We start from the raw sequence: 23,998 nt of genomic DNA, 5'->3' as shown, positions 1-23,998 counted from the left end.
TCAGTATAAGAGCTGTTTCAGTGTTCTGTTGCCGTGTAACCGGGCGTGTTGGAGATTGATTGATTGTATTTTGTTTAACGTCCCTCTCAATAAATTTTCACTCTAATGGAAACATCCTGTTGAAGAAGGGATACAGGTAAATGTAACCCCATACACTACAGCTAACTGCTGATGCCTGCTGCCAATTACGTCAATCACAGGGGCATCTTATCTGCTCTGTATCACACATATAATATGTATACGGTGTGACCGTTGGACCGATCGAAGAATGTAATGGTCATTGGAGTGTCCCAAGTGGTAATCATAATTCTGTTAAGTACGGTAGATTATGATTCATTTAAAAATATATATTTTGAATGAAATTTTCACTGCGCTAAACACGCAGTAACATCTCAGTATTAAAGGGGTTTGTATGGGGACAACAGTTTTACGGGATCCGCCTATTCATTGAACACGGGAAATAAAACGCAAGGCGACGTAAACAGTGCATCGTGACGTCACATTTAGCCTCGACTTTTTTCTCGTTTTCAAAGCAAACAATTATAAACAACAATAATACATTCCGTATGCAATGAAAAGGCGGTTAAAACTAAACAAAATTAACCAATGGATTCAAAATTGTAAAAAAAAAAAAAAAAAAAGTAACCATAATTTTATCGTATATTTTTATTCAAAGAAACTCATGAACTCGTTCATCTATTTAGTCGTATTACGGTTTTATATGTATTTATTTGCTAAAACCTGTTACAATGATAATTATACTATTCACTTTGAACAAACTGAGTGTTTAAATTACGAATTGCACGTCAGAGTCTTCTATTATTGACATTCAAAATAAAACACGAATAACTGTTGAAGCATGCAGGTAATGAAAAAATAAATGGCGGCGCCCATATGGATTACTAAAATTTCAGTGAACGTATATAGAGATTATCTCTTTTTCTTTTGCTGATTTTGACGTTTTTCTTTTACATACGTGTTACCTTTAGAGCCTTGCTTCGAGGACGGGCCTTCAGCCCGTCTGAGCTTTGCTCGGTAATATGTTTTACGGCGTGACCGTGTTTGAGGGCGAAGCAAACAAATTTTGGCATTAGTATCTATATCCAAAACAGGACAAAAACAACCCAAAGTTAGCACGAAGACGGAGCTGTATCAAAGCATCCTAATTTTGGATATTTGATCCGCCTATATATTGAACGTGGGAAATAAAACGCAATTGATGTCAACAGTACATTGCGATGTCATATTCAGCGTCGTTATTTAGCAAATTTACAAACAGCGTTTAAACCCAACAACAAACATGGCGTTAATCGTGGAGTGATTATATATGATTACGAAAATAAGATTTACATGCTTTTACGAATTTTATGTAACATCCCACAACGACGTGATTTAGGGTAGATGAGATTCAAAATGGAGAAATACATGTCCACGCACTAATATTCGAATCAACACCATTAGTACCAAAATTTTCAAGTTCCATAGGTATGGTTTAATTTTTCATTATTTTCCTTTTAAACATGTATATACGTGTTACCTATAGGGAGAGCTCCGCTCTCACGGCCCTTTGGGCCACGAGAGGGCTTCGCCCTCTAATATGTTTTATGACGTGACCGTGAGGCTATATACTGTTATCTGCAACGCGTTGCGTATACGTTTTAGGGTAATAAAATCCCGAGTATATATTACGATATCAAAATATACATCGGGTCCGTATTCTCTATGAGAGATTAAACTGACAAAATTTTTTTTCTATGAATATCAAAGAAATTGCATAGAATATAGAGAGATTTATGAACAATATCGTATGCTTCATGCGGCTTAATCCGTTATAAAAATTTCTCTTTGAATTCATTTGTTTCTCTTTCATATGTACATGTCTACATGTATATCAACATTTTAACAAAACATGTGCCCTAATTATCATAGATAATATGCTTTACGGCGTGACCGCGTTTGAGGGCGAAGCAAAAAGTATTAGCATTAGTATGTAGATCCATAACAGGACAAAAAATATCCCGAAGGTAGCACTTAACGTGTTAGGACAGAGGTCAATCAAAGTATTCTAACTTTAGACATTTCAAGTTGATCCGCCTACTCATTGAACGCGGGAAACTATATGCAACTGATGTAAACAGTGCATTGTGACGTCATATTCAGTGTCGGTGTTTAGCAAATTCATAAACATAGGAGGAGACAAGTTACAATTTTGCGTTACTCGAGACCAGGAGCGATTTAGGGCCTATATGATTAAGATAATAAGATTTACATGCTTTTACGGATTTTATGCAACATCTCACAACAACGTGAATTTGTGTATACGAGATTCAAAATGGAGAAATACATGTCCACGTGATAGTATTCAAATCGAAGCCATTGGGACCAAACTTTTCAAGTTCCATAGGTATGGTTTAATTTTTCATTATTTTCCTATATTTTTCTTTTAAACATGTATATACGTGTTACCTATAGGGAGAGCTCCGCTCTCACGGCCCTTCGGGCCGTGAGAGGGCTTCGCCCTCTATTATTTACGAAATTAAAATATCACCATCATGCTATTATAGCATCTAACATCAAGACATTGCACGCAACGCTCCACAGTAAAATGACCAATTTTCTCGTAGAGCGTTAGATTCATCACTGTAGTGTATTCCTATTACACGTATTGCGCTCCATAGACTTTAACTTTGATTATCTCCCCCGATCAATGGACGCACGTGGTTACACCACGGTAAAAGAACTGTTTGTTTTGGAACTTGTACACCACCACGATGTGAGTAATGTGATTTTATTGGTATTATTCCTATGTCTGATTTATATGCAAGATACAGTTTATGTTTCTTTAGTCAGATTTGGTGCAACAATTCAATTTATGCTCCGTATTGTTGACAATGTGCCATTTCCCAATAGCGCTTCTTAAACCGATTTATATTCTATGTTGCGATATATTTCACTTATTCTTGTATTTGTACACTTCTGAAAGTATTATTACTATGAATTTATCAGGATTTAATAATTTCTAGAAGATGCACCTTGTCCAAATTTTCTTAATATGGAACACCGTTTGTGTCATAATGCTTTTTCGATATTTTGAACTCTGAAATGGTTGAATGATTATTTGAATGCGACTTTCTTTATTTGTAGCTTTTTACCTGCTTTATTCAATAAACTTTACATTGGATAAACTGGTTGAGCTTTTCTGTGATGAGACAGAACAATCACTGTTCATTCATCTTTTATTTCCTTTATTACAGAGATTATCAACATATGTACAAAACATAATCAATCTAAAATGCACCAAAAGGGGAAGTTTCCCCGGGAAGAGGTTTTTTTTTGGGGTACCATGTACATTTTATATTGATTCTTAAACGTGGAAGTAAGAATCGTCGCCCTTTATATACTCCTGTTATTTGCAATGCTCTACGAGAAAATCAAGGATTTTACTATGGAGCGTTGAAACCAAGCCCCGTTTTCTCTGATATGGTAACCCCCCCCCCGAGAAAACCCTCTTCCCGGGGAAACTTCCCCTTTATGTACGTTTTAGATTGATTCTTAAACGAGGAAATAAGAATCGTCAACCTATATATTCTGTTATTTGCAACGCTCTACAAGAAAATCGGGGATTTTACTGTGGCGCATTGCATGCAACGTGTGAGTTATTGAGTTATAGAGATGGGCCTTATTTCGTCTATGCGTGAGTTATTGAGTTATAGAGATGGGCCTTATTTCGTCTAATAAACTTATTTAGCTTGATCCCCCCAAAGGAAACCAAGCCTCATTTTCTCTGATATGGTACCCCCCAAGAAAACCCTCTTCCTTGGAAAACTCCCCCTTTATGTACATTTTAGATTGATTCCTAACCGAGAAAATAAGAATCATCGCCCTATATATACTCCTGTTATTTGCAACGCTCTACGAGAAAATCGGGGATTTTACTGTGGAGCGTTGCCTGCAACGTCTTGATATTAGATGCTATAATAGCATGATGGTAATACTTTAATTTTGTAAATAATATTGATAATAATTAGGGCACATGTTTTGTTAAAATGTTGATATAGACATGTACATGTGAAAGAGAAACAAATAAATTCAAAGAGAAATGGTATATAACGGAATAAGCCGCATGAAGCATACAATATTGTTCATAAATCTCTCTATATTTTAGGCAATTTCCGTGATATTCATAGAAAATTTTTCTTGCAAGTTTAATTTTTTATATAGAGGATACGAATCCGATGTATATTTTGGTATCGTAATGTACTCGGGATTTTAGTACCCGAAAACCTATACGCAACACGTTGCAGATAACAGTATATAGCCGACCGTGTTTGAGGGCGAAGCAAAAATATTGGCATTAGTATCTAGATCCATAACAGGACAAAAATTATCCCAAAATATTAGCACCTAACGTGCAAGGACAGAGCTCAATCAAAGTATTTTAACTTTAGACATTTTGATCCGCCAATTCATCGAACGCGGGAGACTCTATGCAACTAATGTAAACAGTGCATTGTGACGTCATATTCAGCGTCGGTATTTAGCAAATACACAAACATTGGAGACATGACCTACTATCGTGTTAATCGAGGAATGATTATATACGATTAAGAAAATAAGATTTACATGCTTTTACAGATTTTATATAACATCTCAGAACGACGTGAACTTGGGTAAACGAGATTCAAAATGGAGAAATACATGTCCACACGCTAGTATTTGAATCGACGCCATTGGGACCAAACTTTTCAAGTTCCATAGGTATGGTTTAATTTTTCATTAGTTTTCTATATTTTCCTATTGAACATGTATATACATGTTACCTATAGGAAGAGCTCTGCCCTCTATATTAAATACATTTATATATGTGTGATAGAGAACAGAGCGGATAAGATGCCCCTGTGCGTCAATGAAGGTTCTGAATATTGGCATATTGGATTATTGGACTGGTATGTCAACTTTTCAAAATCTCCATAGGGGATTCTGCGCGTAACATCAAGCCAAATCAAATAATCTTAGGTCTATTTAGAGTCGGACATGGTATATATAACAATACAACATTAGGTCCAAAGGACTATTAACCGATTAGGTACCTTATTCACGAAGCCTCTGTAAACTTTCCAGACCCGCAAACTCTGCGTTAACGGACCGGAGCCGTCAAATTCCCTTTCATGACGTCTCCATAAATACTTCATCCACAAACTTTGTATCAACGTTCCGTAAAACCAATGGTACTTTCCAGGACATTATGACTATCCATAAACGTTGCGGAATGAGGCACATATTGTGTGTATAAATTGAAAAAGTGCCGCATTTAAGATGTCTTTTACCCATAATATGTTGTTGTTATTTTTTAAATACATTAAATTTAGATTTGTAATGGTTGCCGTTAGTCATGGGCAATCGGACCAAACACCATAATCGATTATCGGTAATAATCGAACACATGTAATCGATTGATAATCGAATATAATAGCAATTGTTATTGTTAATTCTCCCACCATTTTGTTTGCTTGTTTTTTTATTGGGTTTGACGTACAGAAAAGAAAATCTGAACAAAATTGAAATGATTTCCGGATTTTTTTTTTGGTCAATGATGTCGGCGACTTTTATTTTGTAATCTATTTGTAGCATCATAGAGCTCTAAACAACCGACAATCCATCATCGTCGACAATCGTTTCATCACTAGTTGCTGTTTTCAAAACCGTGTTTATATAAATTTTACAACTGTTACATATTATGACGTTATAAAATAACATTGTGTCATATCTCTGTTGAAATAATGGTTTTCACATGGTGACAATTTCCATGTTATCTTGATAAATATTTACAATAGTTTTATTTATTATACCTCAGAATGTTTTTGCTATATAAATGTTAGGTGAATAAATTTACTATTTCTTCTGGATAACGCTAGCCATGAAACAGTTTCTGAACTATCTGTCCTAGGGAAATAGTCTCGAAACTATTTACCGGATGCTATATTTTCCCGCGTTTTCTTCTCTGTGACGTCAAAGTCTGATAACTCTAATTAGTTTACCACTCGGATCACCTCGGTCGATTCCATCTAGGCTAATGACGAATGTTAGTTTACTTCACTTTGATATGTCTGACACAAGTAAAGTCTACTTTGGTATAATAAAACACCTATTTACTGACTGTTCGGACAATAGCAAATTTATTGTCTCCCTCGACAGCATGCAACTATTTCCCTCGGCTGCGCCTCGGGGAAATAGTTGCAGTCTTGGTGGACAATAAACTTGCTATTGTCCTCATAGCCAGTAAATAGGTGTATAATATATAATAAAAGGTTTTCCAATACAAATAGATGGGATTGCTAGTATGCATGATATAACGATATCGTTGTTTGTACACCCACAGATGAGCCACATTATATGAAAACAAATGGAACAATCATAAGATATGTACTTATAATAGGTTTTATAATTCAAACAACATTTTGAGAGAAAGAAGAATATCCTGCATCATCCAAGAAAACAAGAATTTTATTCCTATTCAACTGCAGCTTCTGAAACAGAATACATGTTTCTTTATCTGTTCTGAATGCTGATTTTCCTTGTACAGTCCAACAAAACTATACACACTGGGAACAGGGTCAACTTGTGTGATCTTGGTCAGTCGGACCACAGGTGATTCCTTTTTTTGTTGAATGTCAAATATCCTTCAGTCATAAATGAATTAATTGTTTGTAACGTATATGATAATGAAGTAAAATGATCAGTTATGAAATATACTGTTGTATTTGTAAAACACGAAAAGTAAAAACTGAGTAGTATTAGTGTAAAAACAGTACTAGGTATAATTGCGGAACAATCAGAAAAATAGACATTGATTTGCTGTTTTTAGGTATGATTGCGGAACAATCAGAAAAATAGACATTGATTTGCTGTTTTTAGGTATGATTGCAGAACAATCAGAAAAATAGACTTTGATTTGCTGTTTTTAGGTATGATTGCGGAACAATCAGAAAAATAGACTTTGATTTGCTGTTTTTAGGTATGATTGCGGAACAATCAGAAAAATAGACTTTGATTTGCTGTTTTTAGGTATGATTGCAGAACAATCAGAAAAATAGACTTTGATTTGCTGTTTTTAGGTATGATTGCAGAACAATCAGAAAAATAGACTTTGATTTGCTGTTTTTAGGCAATACACAATGTCTATTCAGGTCGAAACTGATTATCTGTGCTAGCAAAGTGTCTGATTAATTTTGCTTATTCTCATGAGAGTATAAGCGGATCGGACACTTGGCTACTGAAGATGTAAACTGATAAGTAATTAGTATTACATTTTAAACCCATGTATTTATTTTCTAAACCCACATATTTATTTTTTAAACCCATGCATTTATTTTTTAAACCCATGTATTTATTTTTTAAACCCATGTATTTATTTTTTAAATCCGTATATTTATTTTTCTTGTAGAAGTTTAATGTGTATCACTGTACTGATAATCTTTTAATTACATGTAATTGGTTGAAATTGGAGATTAATGGATGTGCATTTCTTTGATCTGTGCATCATAGAATGTCGAATAAATATACAGCATGCATCTTCATGTTTTAGATTTATTCGAAGTTTAACAATGGTTATACATTATGAATTAAAATGTTTTTCAATATATTCAAGTTTATAAAATTGTTAAATTGACTTCAGTTCTGAATCAGAACTCTTGGTGCTGAGGTGAGCGTAATCTTGGTTGAGATTCGGCTGGGCTGAGTATTTGGACTGACGCCTTCACCGAATCTCGGAGCAGTCCTTCATAATTCATGTCTGGAAATTTACTTTCAGCTTCGGCCAGTTCTAGCAGTTTATGTGCACTTATTTGACACTGGTGTTTGTTTCAAATAAGTGATTTGACTGTCAAACTAACTCTCTATCACTATTAATTTTGTATTGCTTTATACGTCTAGGTATAAAAATCCCAAAATGAAAATAGGCACTAAATTTTCCGTTCAAATGAAGACTTCCATGGCACTATATTTTATCTCCTGGAATTCAAGAGTTCCTATAGTCTACTTTATCTAGTTACTGATACATTGTGTCCCTACATACCTACTTGCACTTTGCTAATTTAAAAAACAAACTATAGGAACTCTTCAATTTTGGGAGATAACATATTGCGCCATTGAAGTCTTCATTTGAAAGGAAAAATAAGTGATGGTTTATTTTATGGAATTTACATACTTAGATGGTACGTAATACAGCATTAATAGTGATACAGATTTAGTTTGATAGTCAACTAACTGATTTGAAGTGAACCGCAGTGTCACTTAAGTGCATATTAATTGCTAGAACCGGTCGAAGCAGATAGTAACTTTCCATGAATTATGAAGGACTGCTCCGAGTTCGGTGAAGGCGTAAGTCCAAATATTCTGCCAAGCCGAATCTCAACCGAGATTAAGGTGAGCGATGTGGCTCATGGGCCTCTTGTTTATCTTTTCAGTACATGTGTTAGAAAGATTTTGCTTGTCCGTGCTATTTGTATTTTGAATTAAAAAAATAAGTTTGGTAATAAATTTTAGTAAAATTGAGAAATTGCATATTACATTTCATGCTATAGTATATTCCAGATCACTGTAAGTACCGGAAACAAACCATGATCCGATATATGTAAAATAAAAGAAAATAAGTCTTTTTTTTTTCAAACTTTAAATCTTTAGTTTTATGGACCCTGAAAATGTATATAACATATATCTAGAATAATGAAGAAGAAGAAGAGGAAAAAAAAACCCACCATACAAAGTTAAAATTGTGGCCTTAGGATTTTTAAATGAAAGTGTCTGAGTTAAATATTTTAAACTTTGTGTTGTTGCTTTTTTCACTGCTTTTAATATTTCATGCCGGACACTGAATTAAATTTTTTTAAAATAAATTTTAAATATACATGTATAATACACTGTATTCATATTGTGTATACACACACATACATACACACATGTATCATGATAATTCGTATTGCATCATTGTCATACATACCCTTTCTACCCTGCTAACTTACAAGGACATGTGATATCTGTCAGGTATGATTTCTCTCAAGAAGCTTCTATTTAAACATCTTTGTTTATTGTTTTGTTGACAGGTGCATTTTGAGAGTGGACTTTGAACAGCAAAATCAGCTCTGTGTTGATTGGACTACACAAGAGACCTCACCTATCTGGACTATAAGCATGACGTCTAGACTGATTGTTGAACTCCTACTTAGGAAATAGAACACACAAAATACCGCAAAGTAAGTTTCACAAATATCTGTTAATTTAATAATAGATATAATCTTTGTCAATTTTTTTGAATTTAAATCCTTGCAGTTTGTATATTTATATGAATGTATTTACTTTATTTAGTTGTTTTATTTAGAGAAAAGTTTATTTTATATTGAAAATTAAAGTAGAGAAATAGATGAAATTGAATTTCTTGTACATGTATATAGTTTTAATATTATCAGAACAATTTTATGGCTGACTGACTTCTTGTTTAGTACCAGTTATTTTATTCTGATTTGACATTCGATGTGCACTAATTAATTGTTTTAATTACTCACATGGAAGAAGATAAATAAATGCTGGATAAATTTTTTGCACACAGTTTTTTTCTGAATATTTGCTGACCTTTCAAGGGCTTTCAAGACCTATTTCAATTGGTTGTTGTCCATTAACAATTGAACATTTTTAACTTGATAACTACCAGTTCCAGTTCTTTTCAAATTTGGTATGAAGCATCTTTGGGACAAGGGAGACTTAAATTGTAAATTTCAGGACTCCAGCATCCCTGGGGCCTTAGGGGTGGGGCAAAAACTGCCCAAATTTGACCAGTTTTAAAAAATCTTCTCTAGAACCGCACATGTTTAAGAAAAACTAAATGCATTAAAATGTAAAGCAGGAAGGCTTCTACCAAAATTGTAAATTTCATGATCCCCAGGATAGGGGGTCTGACCCCAAGGTGGGGCCAAACTTAGTATATAGTGTTTATGTGTAAGTTTGCTAATACTGTATAAAATCTAAATGCATACTAAGGAATAGCAGAAAAAGATTTACAAAAAAAAATGGTGAATTTCACAACCCAGGGTTTTGACTCTAGGATGGGTCCAAATTAGTCATATCTTTTAATGTTTTAATGTTAATACATCTATTATATTATGTGGAGCCTTTCATCAGTGTATGCACTTTTGTGGGCATTGAAGTTGGAAGAACACATCTTGTTTTATACTAATTTGCTGAATGTTAAAATTTAGCTTAGATATTCAGAACAGGAATTTTTTTCTAGATTTCATAGCCCTTGGGAGTAGTGATAATTTTTCACTAGTACTCAGGTGACCGATAAGGCCTGTGGGCCTCTTGTTTTTAGTCCCCTACTGACGAAGTCGAAGGGGACTTTAGGTTTGCGCTCCGTCTGTCTGTCCGAGAGAGAGTTACAAGTAACAAGTTGCAGATCAAGTTCGAATTTCATCTTGGCCCGTTGATTTTTCACTTAGTTATGGGACTTGGACTTAAATAAATCGCATGAATTATCAGTTTTCTAGACTTTTTAGCTCACCTGAACCGAAGGTTTAAGTGAGCTTTTCTGATCACATTTTGTCCGTCGTCCGTCTGTAAACTTTTCACATTTTCGACTTCTTCTCCAGAACCACTGGGCCAATTTCATCCAAACTTGGCCAAAAGCATCCTTGGGTAAAGGGCTTTCAAGTTTGTTCAAATGAATGGCCATGTCCCTTTCAAAGGGGAGATAATCACAAAAATGCAAAAATAGTGTGGGGTGATTTAAAAATCTTCTCAAGAACCACTATGTCAGAAAAGCTGAGATTTACATGAAAGCTTCCTGACATAATACAGATTCAAGTTTGTTCAAATCATGGCCCCCGGGGGTAGGATGGGGCCACAAGGGGGGATCAAAGTTTTACATACAAATATATAGGGAAAAACTTTAAAAATCTTCTTCTCAAGAACCACTAAGCCAGAAAAGCTGAAATTTACATGAAAGTTTCCTGACATAATGCAGATTCAAGTTTGTTCAAATCATGGCCCCCAGGGGTAGGATGGGGCCACAATAGGGGATCAAAGTTTTATATACAAATATATAGGAAAAATCTTCTTCTCAAGAACCACTGAGCCAGAAAAGCTAATTTTTACTTGAAAACTTTCTGACATAGTGCAGATTCAAGTTTGTTCAAATCATGGCTCCCATGGGTAGGATGGGGCCACAAGGTGGATCAAAGTTTTACATACAAATATATAGTTAAAATCTTCTCAATAACCACTGAGTCAGAAAAGCTGATATTTACAAGAAAACTTTCTTTGGGTAAAGGGCTTTCAAGTTTGTTCAAATGAAGGGCCATGTCCCTTTCAAAGGGGAGATAATCATAAAATGCAAAAATAGGGTGGTGTCATTTAAAAATCTTTTTCTCAAGAACCACTGAGCCAGAAAAGCTGATTTTTACATGAAAACTTTCTGACATAATGCAGATTCAAGTTTGTTCAAATCATGGCCCCCGGTGGTAGGATGGGGCCACAAGGTGGATCAAAGTTTTACATACAAATATATAGTTAAAATCTGCTCAATAACCACCGAGTCAGAAAAGCTTATATTTACAAGAAAACTTTCTGACATAGTGCAGATTCAAGTTTGTTCAAATCATGCCCTCTGGTGGGTAGGATGGGACCACAAGTGGGGGGGGGGGGGGGGGGTCAAAGTTTTACATATAAATATATAGGGAAAATCTTTAAAAATCTTCTTCTCAAGAACCATTGGGCCAAAGAAGTTGACATTTACATGAAAGCTTTCTGATGTAGTGTAGATTCAAGTTTGCAAAAATCGTGGCCTCCAGGGGTAGTTGGGGCCATAATAGGGACTAAGGTTTTACATGCAAATATATATGGAGTCTTCAGATAATGGGCCAAGGTGACTCAGGTGAGCGATGTGGCCCATGGGCCTCTTGTTTTGGTTGTGCTTGCAGATTTTCATTTGATATTTTTGGTACATTGCTTTGCCATAACAAGTTACAGATCAAGTAGTTTGAATTGTTAGTTTAAATCTAAGTTTCGTATCTCTGTATATAAGAATACTACACTCATTAAAACTTCTAGCATAGTAATACAACAATATAGCTAAATTATTCATGATCACCACATGTCACAGTTTATTGACTTGGTTAAAGACCTAAACCTAATTATATATTTGTCCTTTTTCCTGGTCTAGTCTCTAATCGAATAGTAGTTGATTTCCAACCATTCCTATCCTGGTTCCCCAATTTTCCCTTTTACCATAACCTACATAATGAACTTTGAATATTGTTGTGGTACAGTAATTTTGCAACCGGTAGGGGACTATGTATTGCCATGCAATACACTCAGAATGCTTGTTTAAATAAACTTATCTAATATATTGTAATATTAATATGATCTATTAATGTGTTTTAATATATTCTGTAACTGTGTGGACCGCTCTGTTTAAAGTACACATGAAATGACATTTTAATTTAGTAAGAAATGCTACTTACTTAGCATGGTATAGTCATTGTCAATCTATTTCATCTGCATTCTTCAATCATGGTTCATGATGAGCTTCTTCTCTAACAATTTGAAGATGGTACTAGAGATTGTACAACATGACCTTGGGAAAGATATTGATAATTCGGACGATGTTAAGGGTACAAGTTCAAAACTGAAATTTTCAAGCTAACTGTATAATGTGGTAGTATTTGGAGATGTGGCCTTCCTATTAGCTGTGACCTTTAGCCTGATCAGTAGAGCACTGGACTGCCAGGCCAGTTCCTGGGTTCATTTCTCAGCAGAGGCAAATTCAGTCTGTAATAGCATAGGGCATTCTTCACAATACTAATGTAATACAATTTTTTGACATTGAATTATGTAACTGGCCAAATCTGTTTTCAGAATGAGCTTTAGATGTAGCCTCAGAAGACTTTGGCCATGCAGTACAGGGGCAATAACTCTGGTAGGACGACTTTCACAGCAGTGTTGGAAAGCTCCAAAAAGGGCAGACCTAAGACAATATGGAATACAGACCAATAATGGTTAGTACCGTACATGGCCTAATTATTGTTGATTATTTCTAATTTACGGGAGAAACATTCAAATCTGTTAAAATTCAGAAATGATAATGGTTAAGGAAATATAATGTGCGTCATTTTCATACACTGATTATTTTTCCTCATGGCAAACCATCAGAGGCTGTATAAGAAAATGTATTATACCATAATTACCCACCTATATATTCCTTTACCTTTGACCTTAAATGGACTGGTTCACATTTATCAAAATAAATATCTTTCATTTTTTATGTTAAACTCTAAAAATACATGTATAACTTATGTAATGTTGAAAGCCAAACTTTTGATCTTCGGAATGCAAGGATAAGAGCAGTATCTTAATGATAACTCTGTGGTATGTAAACAAAGACTCAAGTCTTTTTATGTTTACAAACAAACCAGTGAAATGTTAATTTCGTAACTTAAAGCATCTTAATTTTGCAGTAAAAAATTTAACTTTTAGATGACACATTTTATCTAGAGAATACATGCACTTGAAATGTGATAGAAAATAAACTTAGATCGATATCCATTTCTTTTGAAAACTTCGTAAACATTAATATACCGCAATCTTTGTTTACAAAACAAATAATAAACTCTTTAAAATGACCTTCTGTGATAATGTATAGCATTATTTTTTTGTGTGGAATCTTTTAAACATATTAGACAGTAGATTTTGATCATTAATAATGAAAAACACAATTTAGGGGAAAATCGTGAATCTGTCCCTTTAAGGTCAAATGATTTGTTAATATTATGGCATCTATCCCTGTAACATTTTGAATGAACTGTAATATATATTACCTTGACTTCAAATTCAGATACAGTCAAACCTTGTTATCTCGAACCCGATGGGGCCAAGAAGAAACTTCAAGATATCCGAGGGTTGGGGATATTGAGGTTAATATACACAAAGATAATCTAGTTGACTTCCAACTCACTTTGACGTATCCATGGTATTTGAGATATTTGAGGTTCGAGATATCGAAGTTTAACTGTAACTGAGTATTTTAGGTATATATGCTTGCAGTGTTCATGGTAGAATTTTTAGCTCACCTGAGCCAAAAGCGCAAGTGGGGTTTTCTGGTCAAAATTTGTCCACCGTCTGTTGTCGTCTTTGGCGTTAACTTTTCACATTTTTTACTTCTTCTCCAGAACTACTGGGCCAATTTCATCCAAACTTGGCACAAATCATCCTTGGCTGAAAGGGATTGAAGTTTCTTCAAATGAAGGGCCATACAAGAATATGCAAAAATAGGGTGGGGTCATATGAAAATCTTCTGAAGAACCACTGGGCCAGAAAAGTGGAAATTTACATGAAAGCTTCCTGACATTAAGTACATTCAACTTTGTTCAAATCATGGTCCCTGAGGGTAGGATGGGCCACAATGGGGGATCAAAGTTTTACATGCAAATGTTTAGGGAGATTCTTTTAAAAATCTTCTCAAGAAGCACTATGCCAGAAAAATGAAAATTTACAGGAAAACTCCGATATAGAGTAGATTCAAGTTTGTTCAAATAATGGCCCCTGTGGGTAGGTTGGGGCCACAATAGGGGATCAAAGTTTTAAATGGGGAATACACAGGAAATTGATGAAGCAATCGTTAAATGAAACAATTGTTAAAACAAATTCATTTCAAAAGTAGCAGGGCCATGCTAAATCAAACACAAATGTAAACTCAGGTGACCTATTGCAATTGGTTGTCATCTGTTGTTGTGCGATGTCCGTCATCCGTCATGCTTTAACAATTGAACGTTTTTAACTTCTTGATAACTACTGTTCCAATTCTGTTCAAATTTGGTTTGAAACATCTTTTGGACAAGGGGGGGACATATATTGTAAAGCTAAATGTATAGTAAAGTAGAGCAGGAAGGCCTCTACTGAAATTGTAAATTTCATGATCCCTGGGGTAGGCGTTCTAACCCCAGGGTGGGGCCAAACTTGATATATATTGTTTATGTTGCATTTTTTCATTATGTTGTTATATATTGTTGGATAAGATAAGGGCCCTTTTTGCTAGGAACGGCTATACCATGATTTATGTGACTTTGACCTTCATCCAGAACAGCAAGGTCATGTGAGTCATATTTGTGTTGAGGCATTCCCATGTGTGAAGTCATGTTCAGTCATATCAAGGCCCTTTTAAATTTTTTCATAGGAAATAAAGATTGAAAAAGAAAATCTTTTAAAATCAAGACAGCTGATTATAACAGCAGGGCCATGCAAAGTGACTAAGGTGAGCAATGTGGTCCATGGGCCTCTTGTTTTTCATTTTACTAGGGTTTAAAATCTTTACAGTTGTTGTATTACCATTTCAAGATAAAGGGTCTAACCACCAAATCTGGCCTGGATTTCTCCAAAAAATCTCAAACTTAAGTTTGAGTTTTCTTTTATTTGAGCAGTCAAAATCAGTCAAATCTCAAGACTTGCGTCCAAGTTTTAACTGAAGTTGTTTTTGAGAAATCCAGGCCATGTTGTGTTAGGTGTTTTAATTTCATAATTAGAGGACCTAAAACACTTTCTCCTAGTTGACCTTGTTCCTTTAAAAAAGTTTTATGTTGTCTGAGCCATAGATCTGCTTAAAAATGATAAAACTGACATTAGGCCAATTAAAATTGATTGATAGATTATCATCTCCACCCATCCCTCAAAAAAGGGCCCACCCCGAATTTTTTTTATTTTTGCAAAAATTAAGACTTCAAACAAACTTGCTTCCCAGTGACATGAGTGAATGAATAGTCACAGAATGTTGGTTTTATATCTTCTACCAAGGATTCTTTGAATGTTAACTTGATTAACACTTTGTGTGATGCCTTTTGTCATTAATTTTTTTCTCTCGGGGAAATAAAAATTAAAAAATAAAATCCTCCCACTCACCCCATATATTTTTGTGACCCTGGATGATAATCTACTAAGTTGAATTGACCTTAGAAGACATTAGACATAAACCTATGTATTGTTACCTCAGTATGTAGTACTATGTTAGGTGTTAGTTTGTCTAATGTTAATTACAAACACAATAATGAGTTAATAATGAAAATCATTTCACTATCCGTATTCATAGTTACTTCTGTTTTATTTGCAACAAGCCTTTGCTGTTTTACTTAATTTTCTTGAAAAAACACTGACCTATGAACTTGACATAAAAAGCTACATATTCATGAATAAAAACAATAGATGTCTAGTTTGTAAAAAAAAAAAAAAGAGGATATAAACCAATGGAAGCAAGTGTGTGTGTGTGTGGGGGGGGGGGGGGGGGGGGGGGGGGGGGGGGGGGGGGGGGTTGGGGAGGGGGGGGGGGTTAGTTAAACCAGTGTTGTGATGAAATGTTATACTGTAAATTGTATTATATGTGCAATTTGTATGTACTTATGTGTACTAACCATGTATTTTATTTGTAATGCCTGAAAGGGCCTTGATTTGGAATAAAGAGCCTATTAAACTGTCATGGAGTTTTGACTTCTAATCCAGGGCAGTTGTTTCCAGTTAATGGTGAAAGAGGTTATTGTTCTACAACTATTTCCTTTGAGAAGGTAAAGATTTATTTATTACTTTTACTATTAAGGGGAGGGGGATATGTCAGGAATATTTCTGTCAGAGATATGTTTTGATATTTTTAGCCGAGTTGCAACGAAGTTGAACTCGGCTATTGGTTTGGTGATGCGGGCGGGTGGGCGGTTGGGCGTCAACAATTGGTTTCCGGATGATAACTCGAAAAGTTTACAATATAATCAAATTAAACTTAGATATATTGTTGGATACCAGGTAAGGAAGACCCCTATTGATTTTGGAGAAAAATTGTCAAAGGTCAAGGTCATAGTGACCAAAAATAGAATGAAAATTTCAGAAAAATTTGGTTTCCGGATGATAACTCAGAAATTTTAAATCTGAATCAAATGAAACTTTGATATATTGTTGGGTACTAGGTAAGGAAGACCCCTATTGATTTTGGAGAAAAAATGTCAAAGGTCAAGGTCACAGTGACCGAATATAGAATGAAAATTTCAGAAATATTTGGTTTCCGGATGATAACTCAGAAAGTTTAAATCCAAATCAAATGATACTTAAAGATATTGTTATGTACCAGGTAAGGAAGAACCCTATTGATTTTGGAGAAAATGGGTCAAAGGTCAAGGTCACAGTGACCGAAAATAGATTTAAAATTCCAAAAAAAAAATTAGTTTCCGGAGAATAACTTGAAAATTTTTAATTTGAATCAAATGAAACTTGGTTATATTGTTTAATACCAGCAAAGCAAGGTCCGTATAGATTTTGGAGAAAAAAGGTCAAAGGTCAAGGTCACAGTGACCTAAAATAGAATGAAAATTTCAGAAAAATTTGGTTTCCGGATGATAACTCAGAAAATTTAAATCCGAATCAAATGAAACTTTGAGATATTATTGGGTACCAGGTAAGGAAGACCCCTATTGATTTTGGAGAAAAAGGTCAAAGGTCAAGGTCACTGACCGAATATAGAATGAAAATTTCTGAAATATTTGGTTTCCGGATGATAACTCAGAAAGTTTAAATCCAAATCAAATGATACTTAAAGATATTGTTATGTACCAGGTAAGGAAAAACCCTATTGATTTTGGAGAAAATGGGTCAAAGGTCAAGGTCACAGTGACCGAAAATAGATTTAAAATTCCCCCCCAAAAATTTGGTTTCCGGAGGATAACTTGAAACTTTTTAATTTGAATCAAATGAAACTTGGTTATATTGTTGGATACCAGCAAAGCAAGGCCCCTATTGATTTTGGAGAAAAAAGGTCAAAGGTCAAGGTCACAGTGACCAAAAATAGATTGAAAACTTCAGACAAATATGGTTTCTGGACAGTAACTCGAAAAGTTTTAAACTGAAATCAGTTCTTCACAATTATAGATATGCCACATCATTCCTGACTTTACAATGTATCCCATGCAACTCGGTTTATGCACCCCTGGGTGCATATATTGATTTTTTTCTAAGGGCATTTGAAAATTGGGTACACCTTTCCCTGAAGATATAAGCATAATACAGCTTGTTCAGGTAGCATACCTTTTTGGAAAAACAAAATCATCAATTATATACAGTGTTCCCTCGATATATTACCCCCACCCCACCCCTTGTTATAATGCCACTCCCTCTTATTGCCTGAAAATCCAAAAGAACATTGCTCCCCATGTTAACACCCCGGATATAATGCCATATGCCACTAATTTTCACAAACAAATGATCAAATTTTATAGGGCTTACCCTTGATAATAATGCCAAGTACCTAACACCCATCAGTAGTCACACCCTTACTTTGAGAGCAGTGTGGTAGTCTGGACAAGGTATGCAGGTGATCAGGTTTATTACAAATAATTGCTGAATTAAACTCATGATTATCTAAATGTTTATACTGCATAGAGACCAAATAAATTTACAGCATTGAATTTCTTTTGACTGCATGCTCAGTGAATTTTCTGTAATGGTAAATTCCTTATATTGCCACCCCTGCTCTATTGCTCACATTGATTTTGAACAAAAGTTGGCAATATAATGAGGGAGCACTGTAATGATGTCTTTAAGTTTGGAAAGAGGAGTTAGAAAATCATGGATTATATTATTGAAGTCTTTAAGTTTGGAAAGAGGAGTTATCATCGATAATTATATAATGATGTCAGATATAATCAATTATTTTCTAACTCCTTTTTCCAAACTTAAAGACATCATTATATAATCAATGATTGTCTAAAAAGGAGTTATCATCGATTATATAAGGTGTCTTTAAGTTTGGAATGAGGAGTTATCATCGATTATATGATGATGTCTTTAAGTTTGCTGGTAAAAATAGAGTGCGCCTGATTTAGAATTAGATTTAAGGATGAATAACATATCATCATGTGTCCGGGTAGGGCAGAGGGTGTCCGGGTAGCGCAGAGGTAGCGCTCTCATTTCTCACCGCTGCGACCCGAGTTCGATCCCCGTGATCGGCAGTGGTTGTATGTGAAAGGGTATGACGGTCGCCCGCTCGGACACGTGGGTTTCCTCCGGGTACTCCGATTTCCTCCCACATAAATGACCCCCTAGCACAAACATCCGTGCATTAAAGGACCCCATTGGAAATAAGCTTTCGAGCTTTCATGGGTTATCCTTGGTATTTATGTATGTATGTTTGTATGTATATATGTATATACCGAATAAATATTTATTTTATTTTTATTTATCATAATGCCTATCAGGGCTTGAAGCTAACTTTTTATGTCACCAGTCCAGCCGGACTGATGGGGTATAATTTCATCCAGTCCGCAGAAAAATTTAATAGTCCAACCGAGTTTTCCAGAAATAATTAAACATATTTCGTTAATGTTATCAAAATGAAATTTAACTCAATATGCCTCAGACAATATTGTAACACTTATGTAGGATTTATTACGAATCAGATTCGTCTGATATCTGTACAGAAGCATGCCAAATGTGTGTAGTATATTTTCCAAAATGATGCTTTAGAAAATTAACCAGTCCCATCGGACTGACTAAAACAAATGTCAATCAGTCCGCCAGACTTTTTACCAGTCACGGACTACTGGGTGTATGTTGATTTCGAGCCCTGCCTATGAATAACTGATTTCCTTCCAAACCATCTATGGAAAAAATAAACACTAGTGACATATTTTTTGTCCTTTTAAACTTCACAGTTTACTGTTAGCACAGTGAGTTAATGTATGACTGATCATCTGTAGATTATGACTCAGAAGTTGATTTTTTTTTAAACTTTAGATTACATTCTACTAAAAGTGCATTTTTTCTTTGAGTGAGTTTTGAATTTCAAATTATCTTTGTACATGATTTCCACTTTCCATTTGTAACGGTTCTCAGTGATATATTTCTTTGCTTGAATCATTATTTTGTTTGAAGATGAATGTTTCCCACCAAAGCTAGACAGGGATCCCTTTATTCTTATTTTGAAGGAATTTTTCACATTTTCAACGCAGTTTGTGAAAAAATTTGACAAAGCATTTGTCAAAGAAATGATAAAGAGAGAATCAATATTGAATTATTTATATACAAAAATGTATGGCTACCCTTACAATAGATAGATATCTCTGATTTTACACTCATTTCTTGTTATTTTATCCTTCTTTATAAAACTAGAGTAGATGGGAAGAAAACGTCCTTTATGACTTGTGTATTCTAGATTGAAAATGAAAGAAAAATTTAATTTTAAGAATGTAAGAGTTTGTAGTAGAAAATGATATTTCAAAATTAATGTCTTGCAATGTAACCCTGTAACCCCCCCTCTCTCTCCCCCCCCCCCCCCATTTTTATGAGTGCTAATTTTATTTTAAAGATATGCATGAAACATACAACAGGCACATACTCAACAAATACTGCATGTAACTTTAATAAAAATGTCTTTAGAAATCCCGAAACACTATACACACTGAAATGTAAGAGTTTTTAGCAGCTTAAGTGATCTGCTTTAGATTAATGTTGTATAGTGTTTATTTTTTAAGGATGAATGTTACACCAGAGAAATTTAATATCGATGAAAAGTGAAGGACATGTGCAGCAATAATTTGAAATAGAAAACTTTTGAATTTACTTTATTTTGTCAAAAAAAGCAATTTTAGTAGAAAGTAATCTGGAAAAAAAAATTAAAAAACCCTTGTGGGACTCAAACCCGCGATCTACAGTTCAGCAGTCAACATGGTAACCTACTGATTAAATCAATGAGATTGAAACAGAATAGACACATATTGCGATATTTATATTTCCATTCATGTTTTAAAAGGAAGTCAGCCATTATGACAATGTAGTATATCTCCTTAATTGAATGCCAAATGCGTATATGTATTCATTTTGTGGTCAAGAGGTTGATAATGATCTTAGCTTAGAATGGGTTTGAATCCTTTTGGACACATACACCTCTTTTATCTTCCATTTTGTGCATCTGAATATTGAAAGAGTTTTTAATGTCAGACATGAGTTTATTGCCAAAAACCCACCATTTTCAGTTTGTGTATCATGCATCCTTAATTGCATCTAGTAGTCGTCTACTGATTTCAGAGGAAAGAAATAAAAATGTCAATTGAAGAAAAGGGCAGTAAGGTGAAGATTGTTTGGAATAATGGTGCAGAGTCAGTGTAAGTGATTTACACATGAGATATTCCCATGAAATCTGTAACTTATACTATTTCAAAGTTATTTGTCACATTTAGTCACATTTACAGAGTTGATTTGTAAGGATAGAAATAAAATTGAGTATAATTCGTAAGTTTATTTATTCAGGCTAACACAACGAAATACATAGTACAAAAAAAAGTTATAGTGAACCTCCAGGACCAGCAAAAAATAGTTTGTTTTAATATGACCAAACTTCGTTATATTCAATAAAATTTTCATTTCATAGTTTCATTATTTTCATTTCATAGGGGAATAAGTATCAGTTCGCAATAAGCATGAATTCGTTATAAGTGTGTTCATTATGAGCGTTTTTACAGTACTTATCAAATTGAACTCTGGGGAAGTGAGAAGCATCATATTTCTAATTTCATAATACAGGTTCCATAGCATTTGGATGAGAAACTACTGCCATTGTCCTGAATGCAAACAAGAACATTCAGGCCAAAGGTTGATGGATGTTGGTCAGATCCATTGTAACACAACAGTAAGGGATATCACAGAAACAGGTATTCCAAATCAACAGAAAAGGGACCGTGTTTTTGTGTATTTTTTAATCACCTTATCGTACACCTTTCTTCAGCGTTGACTGCTCTATTTTAAGGTGATGAAACATTAGCCATACAGTGGTCAGATGGACATCGGGGAGTGTTGCCGATGAAGTTTCTACAGGAGCATGTGTACTCTGATGAGACCCTAGACTTCAGGCCATCTGCTGTGTTCAGTGAGCCGAAGTCGTATCCAATCTTGGAATTTTCTGAAGTCGTATCCAGTCAGCAAGGCGTACTACAGTAAGAGACTTGCATCTTTTTTCAGTCTCTTACGAATTTCTGTCTTGGCTACATTTTCATTCTCTTGCTAGGACCAACAATCTATTGTTTTTCGCTGGTCTGTTTGGTTGTGTGTTTTTATGTACATCCGCTTGTTTGTCAACCACTCTCTCCTTGTATCCTTGATTATGATGTAGCAGTGTTTTGTATTGAATAATTTCTTTAGACATTAAGAGATTATGCTGGTTATAATCATAGGTGGTTGAGAGATCTGAATGAATATGGAGTCTGCTTATTGAAGAATGTACCTCAAGAAGAAGGAATGGTCAGCAAGGTTAGGTGCACTAATGCTTGGAAAACATCTTTAATTAAAGATTCAGTTTTAAGCTTTAGATACTGTAAACCAACTTCTATTCGCGTTCGAGAAATTTTCAGGCTCACAAGAACCTCATTATCTGTGGGTATGAAATTCCATTGAGTTGCATATGGCTTACATGAAATTATCTTACATACTTTAAATCTGCTGATGTGAAATTATGTGTTATGTGACTGTGGATTTGGTGGAAATAAGTACAGCGCGAAAAAAAGTATGTTTATATTAACTGTAATCTGTGCACTTTTCAGTGTATGCATACATACTGGTCTGTTTTTGATTATATTTAGTAACACCTACTCTTTATATTTTTGAATATATATTTAGTGTTATGGGTCAGAATGATAGAAGGCCAGCAGAAATTAATCACAAACAATTCAAAGATTTAACAATTTATTTACAATTATTTACAGAAAAATATATCAGTTAAAAATAACTAACTTTTAAGTTTTAAGTTTAACTTAAAAGTAGGTCTAATCAGAGTTCACCCTGTCTGATGCTGGTTTACCGCCGAGCTGAATTCACACATGAGAATATGCATTCTTTACAGGCAGCAGAGCTAATTGCACCGGTCCAACAGACCATCTATGGACATGTAAGTATGCTTATTGTTTTGATTGCTAGTTCATAATTTTTTTTTAAAATTCTGATTCTAATAGGTATTTTGGACATTTTAATAATTTCACTAGTCTTTACAATGAAATATAATGTCACTTTTTACTGATCCAAATGAAATTTTTGATGGACACATCCCTAGGAGTTTAAAACCTGATCTTCAATCATGAAATTAGAAGTATGTATAATTTAATGCCTTAGCTATTTAACATTAACATATGTAGAAAGTGCATGAGAACAGGAAATTTAAAACTTTATGATTATGGATTTCAACAGTAAATCTTGACAATAGCACAGTATATGCTCTCATCAAATGGTGCTTTGTCAAGGTAGATAACTCTTGCAAAACTAAGGCACACTGCTGCTATGTTTTCTGGGTTTGAGTATTGACTAGGACATACCATGATGACAATGGGGCAATAACTGTTTTAACCAAGAGCATTTACTCCTTTTTAAATTTTAAAGATCAGACAATAGGATGCTAGGGCTTTTCCGTGCTAGAGTAGGTTGAATTATCTGATAAAACTGGTGTGCTAGATATTACCCAATATAAGAAGTATATGTCTTAAAATATAATCAAACGTTTAACACAAAGTTCATTTTCATTTTACACTAGGAAAATTGCACTGCTCTGCTTAGCCTGAAGTAATTGCAGCCTGATATTTTGTTTTTCTGAAGCAATTTGATGTGGTGAGCACCCCCAGCCCAATCAACGTGGCATATTCCACTGTAGGTCTGGACTTTCATATGGATCTCATCTACTACGAGTCTGCACCTGGACTACAGCTTCTGCACTGCATGAAGTAAGTCAAGCTTTGTCAGAAGTAAGTATATATAGTCCTGATATTTTTATGCCCATGAGAATTGATAGATTGTAGACGTTATTTCTGGTGTAAATCATTCTGGTTTCGATTTCTAAAAAAAAAAGATGAAGTCGAAACTTGGGAGATTTTACTCAAATTTTGACTGTTCAAATAAAAGAAAACTCAAATTTTTAAAGTTTGAGATTTTTTCGATAAAAATCCAAGCC

The 23,998-nt window shown here is 34.5% G+C and overlaps 1 protein-coding gene across 1 annotated transcript in view; it reads left to right on the top strand.

Moving 5' to 3' along the window:
• Positions 1–23,998, top strand: part of LOC125651075 (calcium permeable stress-gated cation channel 1-like) — a 91,253-nt gene continuing 67,255 nt past the window's right edge. Inside the window, 11 exon segments of the mRNA XM_056165091.1 lie at positions 1–136; positions 4,636–4,758; positions 9,102–9,251; positions 12,907–13,046; positions 16,534–16,595; positions 21,097–21,173; positions 21,592–21,719; positions 21,815–22,001; positions 22,239–22,314; positions 22,904–22,948; positions 23,647–23,771. Coding sequence (XP_056021066.1) covers positions 12,908–13,046; positions 16,534–16,595; positions 21,097–21,173; positions 21,592–21,719; positions 21,815–22,001; positions 22,239–22,314; positions 22,904–22,948; positions 23,647–23,771 — 839 coding nt within the window. The 5' untranslated portion in view covers positions 1–136; positions 4,636–4,758; positions 9,102–9,251; position 12,907.

The sequence above is a fragment of the Ostrea edulis genome, chromosome 5 (assembly GCF_947568905.1).
Source record: "Ostrea edulis chromosome 5, xbOstEdul1.1, whole genome shotgun sequence".
Classification (NCBI taxonomy): domain Eukaryota; kingdom Metazoa; phylum Mollusca; class Bivalvia; order Ostreida; family Ostreidae; genus Ostrea; species Ostrea edulis.
This window is presented reverse-complemented; position numbering and strand designations above follow the sequence as displayed.